General features: G+C 30.4%; 1 protein-coding gene across 1 annotated transcript; it reads left to right on the forward strand.

The window, feature by feature from the left end:
• The first annotated feature begins 6,021 nt into the window (after positions 1-6,021).
• On the forward strand, positions 6,022-7,016 carry LOC133285063 (inactive protein RESTRICTED TEV MOVEMENT 2-like). Its single transcript, XM_061482218.1, has 2 exons — positions 6,022-6,142; positions 6,364-7,016. The coding sequence occupies exons 1-2, from the start codon at positions 6,022-6,024 to the stop codon at positions 7,014-7,016; spliced, it is 774 nt and encodes a 257-aa protein (XP_061338202.1).
• The last annotated feature ends 1,200 nt before the right edge of the window (positions 7,017-8,216 follow it).

The following is an 8,216-nucleotide window of genomic DNA, read 5'->3' on the forward strand; positions in this document are numbered from 1 at the left end:
GTCAAGGCCAGTTTCAGTTTACTGACAAGAGAACTACAAACTTTGTTCAGTTATATTTACAACATACAACATAGTCAACTGGTTTGGTCGACGTGGGAACATATGGTACGGTGGTTCTCGGTTCTGCAATCTTAACAGTTTCTTAATCAGTCAATGTGCAATGTAAGGTGAGATTTTGCACCAAATGTGGATTATAAAAATTGTAATTCTGAATATTTAGATTTTTTTATTTTTGCTCTTTTAATTTGCAGTTTGCACCTAAATAATAGATATTTGTGTTTTTTTTTTTATATATATATACCACATATATTATTCGTAAATTTCTTCCAAAAATAATATTAAAAAAAATTAAACATATAATATCACTTTATGTATTCAGCTCTTATGTACCCGCTAAATTTCGGAAGTGAATGGTCAGTGCTTACCAATTTTTTTATCTAAATATCACGCGAATAGTATTATTACGCGAACAGTATTATTTTTCAATCTGCCACGGAGGCAAGTTTGCTATCCAATGTAGCGAACTCGATTTACTGACGTGTCATATTTTTAGTGGACACCAAGTTCGCTACACAGGGTAGCGAACTTGTTTTAACCAAGTTCGCTATCCAATGTAGCGAACTTCACACTTTTTTTTTTAATTTGGTACTTGTTATCTACAAGAAATTTGACATGTCAGTAAACTGAATTCGCTACATCAAGTAGCGAACTTTTCCCCGTGGATTGAAAAATAACACTATTCAAATGACATTTAAATAAAAAAATTAATAAAAAATAATATTTTGATCAGTGTTCCCTGAATTACAGTAGTTTGTTATTTGTGCCTATTTTTCTTTTCATGCGACAACGCACGGTTCCAAATTCAACCTAAACAAAACACGTCATGAGATTCTCAATTCTTTACCAATATTCGTCCAAGACGGCTGTTTTACTTCTCCTTTTTTTTAAGTAAATTTTTTTAATTAAAAAAAAAATTGAACAGAAGAAAATTGTTTTAGCATTTTTCTTAGAAGTTAAAAGTAGCAGTTCCATTGACAAAAAAAATAATAGTTCCTAAAAATATATATATATCACCTACTATATATATCAAAAAAAAAAATTAAATTAAACAAACACACCCTTAATTATTAAATAATATATTGATCTTCGTGTAACTTAATTTGAAAATGATTATATAAGTCCACGCTTAAAATTCACGTGAGGGGTTAGGAAGGATAATTATTTCCCTTAGAATTCATCAAAGATTATATTTAAGTATTTAAAAATATAAACAAATGTAATATAAATTCGTCCCGTCATTTTTATTATTTCATTTATATGAAGAGAATTTATTTATTTTTAAATTTAATTATATATCGACCCATTTTAAATTTTAAAATTTTCACCTCTCTCACAAAATTGACTGACTTGATAGTCAAAATCTATAAAGGATTTTTAAAAATTTATACAGGTAGTTTTGTTCAGCTCATAATATCATTTATTAGGTAAATAATCGTCGTAATAAATTTTTTTGTAAAATTCACTTATTTCAAGAATACATCTCGAATATTTACATTATTTTTTTATTTTTTATTAACATTAAATTTCACAGATCTAATTGTTAGATTTAAAATTCTTTTTAATAATATGTATGATTTTGTGAAATTTTAAGATTAATCAGCATTTCGTTCAATTATTTTATTATAAAGTACAATATATTTTTTGACATATATGTAATTATTAATTTTTGTATTAGATATCTACAAAGGTTTAATTAACCTCAACTTGAATATTTATGATTATAATCATCAGGGCAAATCCCAGAAAGCTCTAACAATCGTAATAATGCCAAATAATTCATTAATCAAATTCAATATTGATAACAAAGTTATTAAATAGCTAATTCAAGATGTGCATGACAATAATTCTATTCCATAGAACTATTTTTGAAAAGAAAAATTCTTTTCTATTTTTGCTCCTTAAAATAGTTTTTAAGAAAAAAAATGTGTTTGATAACTATTATATTTTTATTCCGAAAATGAGAATTGTGTTTGATAACATAACTAATAATAGAATAAAAAATTATTCCTATTAAGCATAAAAAAATTTCCAATCATCATCACCACTTTCCTTTTCATATGGTGTGATGGTGGCGGTTGTGACATGATGGTGGTAGTGGTGACGGTGGTGATGATGGTTGTGGTGGTGTTGGTGACGGCGATGGTGGTAGTAGTGTTGGTGGTGGTGGTGGCAGTGGTGCTGGCATAGTGGTAGTGATGTTGGTGATGACACGGTGGTGGTGATAGTGGTCGTGGTCGTGTCGGGATAGTAGTGGTAGTGGTGGTGATGATGACAGTGGTGGAGAGCGATCGAGAGACAAGTGTTTCTTATTTTGTGTCCGAAAATTAAAACAAGCAAAAAAAATGATTCTTTTTTTTGTTCCCCAGCACAGAAATTGGATCGATTCATTCTCGAGAACAAAAAATAAATCAATTTTGTCAAATATTATTTTGATCTATTTCTAATCCCCAGAACAAAAATTAAAAAAAGAAAACTAATTATAAAAAGGTTGTCATGCATAGCTCAAGTGTCTTTGGCTTATTTAGAAGTGAAAAAACAAGCTAAAATTGAAACAAGCAATTCACAGCATGTTTGGCAACTTTTTTTTTTTTTAAGTTAAAAATTACTTTTAAGCTAAATCAAAACAAAAGAGTTTTAAAAATGAGGAATATTATACTTACAACCTATTTTTGTTTACAACTATATCTTCACCTTTAATTTTCGTCAATCAACAGTTATCATTTATTGCAAATTAATAATTAATTAATGAATTTGATTTGAGAAAATAATAACCGTTGATTGACGAAAATCAACGATTAAGATATGATTGTAAGAGGTTGTAAATGAAAATTGGTTGTAAGTATAATATTTCTCTTTAAAAATAAAGCTAAAAACAATTTAATAATAAATAAGCTGATACAACTTAAAAAAAATTCTCATATAAGTTTTTTGCTCTTGGCTTTTTTCTTCATAATGTAAAAACCTCTTTTTATTACAAGAATTTTTATAAAAACTTGTTTAACCTAGCTTCTATTTATAAAAAGTGAAAAAATAAAAAGTCATCCAAATAGCACTAGATTGAAACCAGGGACTCAGGAAAATTGCTTTATGTCTGCACATTTAGGGGTGGGGGGCTGCCCCCAAAATATTTGTTTGTAAAGAAAGTTTAAATTAACGCTTGAACTGCTCATAATCTAGTTACTTCCATAACAAAGGATGAAGAAATCGTGGGAATGAGTACGTGACACAGGTGGAAGAATAAGTTTTCTCTCTACTCAATTTGACTTGCTACGTTGTTTTAATCATCTATGTACGTTGCTACGTTTCTAACTAATATAAGAATAAATATCTTTTTTAGTCCCTAACAAAAAATCAAGTCCCCGCTTTAGTCCATTATAAAAAAAAATAGTCACTTGGTCCTTATAAAATTTAAAGTTGACTCATTTTAGTCTTTTTATGGGACTAATGCAGGTCTTTTTTGAATTTGAAAAGGACCACGATTTTAACTAAATTGATCCACTTTGAATTTCTGAGGGACCTTCTCGAGACTAATTTTTTATAAGGGACTAAAATAAGAACTATATTTTTTGTCATGAACTTAAAATGATATTTACTCTTAATATAAATATTGAGCCTAGAGACAAATAAGCATCTACATAACTAAAAAAAAATAAGTGCCCACCTAGGTCCCGCAGTGATTGAAACCCAGATAAATTAAATTAAATTTCCTTGTTCAAAAGATGATAATTGTTCAACTCAAAAGATCAATGAGAATATAAATATTTATTCAATTGCCCATCACAATTGGAATGATTGAATTCTTGTCTCTTTAGGGAAAAGTGTGTATAATTTTAAAGGATGTAAAGTTGTGTCATTTTAGGAGAGAGAAAGATATAGATAAAGGAGGAGAGAGAGTTGACAAAAAAAATAAAGGTGTGGGCCCCACCTCTTTGTGAGAGTGAAAGGATGTAAGTTGTGTAATTTTAAATGATAGACACTTTTCCCAATTCAAAATAATGGGTGAATGATTATGTAAACTTATGTTTAAATAAATGAGTCTAACGCTATAACGCAATTATTTATCGAAACTCGATAGTGTAAGTATATTCTAAAAGTGCATTGACATCATGCTCTTCGAATATTTTTATAAAGAATCACTTCGATCCAAAATCTTAAAATGTTATACATCTTAGATGAGGGTTTTTTAATAATTTATATTATTCTCTAATAACATATTCGCTCGACTTTAATTTTATAAACATTTATTAAAAGTTTATAATACAAATCATAAAGTGGATATTTTAATTTTTCAAATTTGAGGAGTTTCGAGAAACTTGTAGTGCTCTTCATCAGATCGATTATACCTAGACATGGTAATAAACTAATAATACAGGGTTAACTCACCTTCTTGCCGCCCATTAGTGATGAGTTGAGGACGCCGTTATAATGTCATTGATTGAGAACTTGAAGTGTTGGTATATTCATGTTAAAAAGAGAGAGAGAGAAAGGAATGGAAGAATGGAGCAGCACGTGGTATCAGTGAGGTGTACAATTTTTGTTGTTAGGTCAGCACCATAAAACCAACTTTTCCGCCACGTCCACTTCTTTAAAAATCAATATGTTTATTCATTTATGGTGGTGATTTTATTACCGAAAATCATTCTCTTACTCCTCAGCAAGAGAAAATGTTTTCTCTATAAGGGTCCGTTTGATACATTTCAGATGGAAAAGTTTCTTTGTCAAGTATCTGAACCCGAATAGGATCATACTCGGAATTCAAACCAGCAAGAGTCGCAATAAGATTGCTCATCTTGATGGCCCTGTTCCTGAACTCACGGATCCTGGTTTTGCTGTCTGGGATAATGAGGATTTTCTTATCATGACTTGGTTGAGGAATTCGATGACTCCCTGAAGTGGGTCGTCACTGTATGTTCTTGTCTTCTGCCATGGAGATTTGGGAAACTGTCCGCTTCACTTATTCCTTGAAACAAGATATGGCTGCGCGCTCTGAATTGTGCAATAAAATATTCACTACAAAACAAGATTCTTTATGCGTGACTGAGTACTATGGCACCTTGAAGGAGTTATGGACTGAACTTGATCAATTTCAGAGTTTGAAGATGAAATGTACTGCAGATGCTACTGCTTTAGCCAAGGAGGTGGAAAATGAGCGTATTTTTGATTTTCTTGCGGGATTCTTGGAGATTTTTGGTAAACTAAATTTTTCTAAATTTTTAATTTTCAGATATTATCTCGTAAACTGAATGTAAAAATCATATTTCTGAAAATTGAGATTCCCGAACAAAAAAAATTTCTTCTTTACCAAACGTCTCCTAATAGAAGAAATGAGTGTTGAGAGAGGACGGGGACGGGAATGATAGTGAAAGAAAAGAAGTTGCGGTACAACTATCAAAATATTATATTTTGGCATTTTATTTGTCGAAATATCATGTTTCATGAACAAATATCAGGATGTAACGAAATAGGATTTTTTTTAGCAAAAACTGGTTTCATTTTATACATTTCACGCAGGCACAGTATATGCACATCCAAAGTCTATCCAAGCCATTACTTGAATGGGTAAATATTGAGTTGCAAACTTGTTAACCGAGAGAATATCTCATTGTTTGTACAATATAGAAAAGAATAATGCAAAACCCTCACCAAGGAACAGTCCCAAATCCTTATCTTTGGGCAATAAAGAAATTGATTACATGTATGTTTGGGGTAAGGGGCATGACTCAAGAGAGAAAGAAGCTCACATTGCCTAGCATATAAGTAAAGTATTTTCTCTTTGTGTTGCATATGACAACAGAGAAAGTCCTTAACATAAATCAATCTTTGCACGAAAAGGAAGAACTAAATTTGAAGAAAACACAGCCAACGAGGTGTATATAAGTAACATAAGCAGAGATTTCATTCTCCAAGAGAAGAGGCAAATATATCTATAACACAGAAGCAAGAGAGAAGATAAAGGAGCAAATGTCGTTGGATCAAAAGACACGTGTACAACCACAAGCAGATCGTGTCTACGAAGATTTTGAACCATCCTTTAACTGGGATCATGACGAAGGAAGTGCCACGCTAATTGTTATGCTTCCAGGTTCAATTGATTTTGTTTATGCCTCTTTTCTTATAATAATATAAAGTTGTGTCATTTCAAGTGAGAAAAAAGATAGATAAAGAAAAAGAGAGAGTGGACAAAAAAATATAAAAGTGTGGGTCTCACCTTTTTTGTGAGAGTAAAATGACATAAGTTATGTCATTTAGAATGACACTCTTCCCAAAATAATTTGCACATATCTATCTACTATAATTTTACAGGATTTAGAAAGGAGCAATTGAAGGTTCAAATATCCTCAACCCGTATCCTGAAGGTGAGTGGTGAAAGGAAGATCAATGAGAACAAATGGCGTCGATTTCTCAAAGAATTACCTGTTCCTCCTAATTCTGACACCAGTGGGATTAGTGCCAAGTTTGATGATGGGAAGTTATATGTTAGGATTCCCAAAGTGATCACTCCCATCAAGTCACAAGCTGCAGCAACAACACCAACACAAGAAGCTCCAAAGCCTCAACAACCAACAACTAAGAAACCAAATGCTCGAGATGTTGATCAACAAAAGCCAGTGGAAAAAACTGAGGCACAAACACCATTCAAGGAACCAAAGGGAGATGAAGATTTTCAAAAGAAGCCACAAAACAAGGAAAAGGGCAAGGTAGAAACAGATGCCAAGGAGAGAGCAGAAGCTACAACCTCTGAAGAAGCCATAATAGATAAAAGGTCACCAACCCTGGAACTTCTTTCACGTCAAACTCAGGAATATAAGAATGCACTTTCTGGTTTGGTCGAAGAGGTTAAGAAGCAAATGAAATTGGCGAACTTTCTGGTCCTCATCTTTTTTGTTTTGGTGTTTGGGCTCTTCCTTAAGAATGCAATCAAGTCATCTTTTGGAGGACCCAAAAAAGAGTTGTAAATTGCAATTGCTTTCAGTGTGCTATTATTATTATGTTAATATGGCACAAGACTTATTTGCACGTGTAAATGCATAAATTCAGTATGAGAATAAAAAGATTTAAGGTAGTGTTTCGTTGAGGTTTTCTTCGAAGATAGCCATGCATCTTAGATTGGTATTCTATGGTATCTTTGTTTGGTAGAAGACATTCAAAAATTTTGCTAGCAAACTGATTTGTCCAACTTTAGACAATTGTGTGGAAATTGGGACAAAAAATAGTATGCAACAATACTACTTCTAACATGGTATTCAAAGATAACCGGTCAAATGGAATAAAGAGGACCAAAAATACTATGCAGCAGTACCATTTTTTCGATAATATTTTGTCAACCAAATAAATTTTTTTTTTTACTTTTTTATTAAACTCACTTTTCCATTATATTTTTAGTAATTATATTTCCTTAATAAAAAAAATTCTCTCCAACCATACGCGGTTGTTAATTACTAGTAATTATTGATGGCTTCTTATAGTTATATATGATGATCAATAGTCATCGAGTCAAAAAGAAACTTCATTCCAGAAAAGCTATAGTGCAAATTATTAGTTAAATAGTAACTCAGATATCGACTAACAGTTTGGAAACGCGTCAACAGCTTTTAATATTTATTTCACATTTTTAAAATTATAGATAATATTGTATTAATATTTTTTTATTTCGTTACATTAACCCTTCAAAATAATACAATTATTATAATATTTTAAATATTAACTTATTGAAAAATACTATATTAAATATTAGTTTAATATTATTATATTTTAAATAAAAAATTTATATATAACCAACGTGATATTGCTATTCAAATTCTAGAGAGAAAAACTCAACGCGAAAAATAAATTTCTTAAATGAAAGAGTCTCATTATTACATAAAGCTTTCACACTGGTTCAATATGTGATATAATATAATTATTATTTTTCTTTTAAATATAATATTCATATAATTATTTTGTTTAAGAATTTATTCGAATATTAAAATAAAAGGGAAATTTTTTATGTGTAAAATTACTTAAAAAAACATAAAAGTGTTATTTTTTTAACATGATGTTTGGATGAAAAATACTTATAAACTTAATAATATCATAATCAAATTGCGATAACAATTTCTTATTCGTCTACACCTTAACATTATTTAAAAGACGAATTTTATGAAATATTATATTTA

Source organism: Gastrolobium bilobum, unplaced genomic scaffold, assembly GCF_033153095.1.
Source record: "Gastrolobium bilobum isolate Gb01-03AN ecotype WA unplaced genomic scaffold, APGP_CSIRO_Gbil_v1 utg32371, whole genome shotgun sequence".
Lineage (NCBI taxonomy): Eukaryota > Viridiplantae > Streptophyta > Magnoliopsida > Fabales > Fabaceae > Gastrolobium > Gastrolobium bilobum.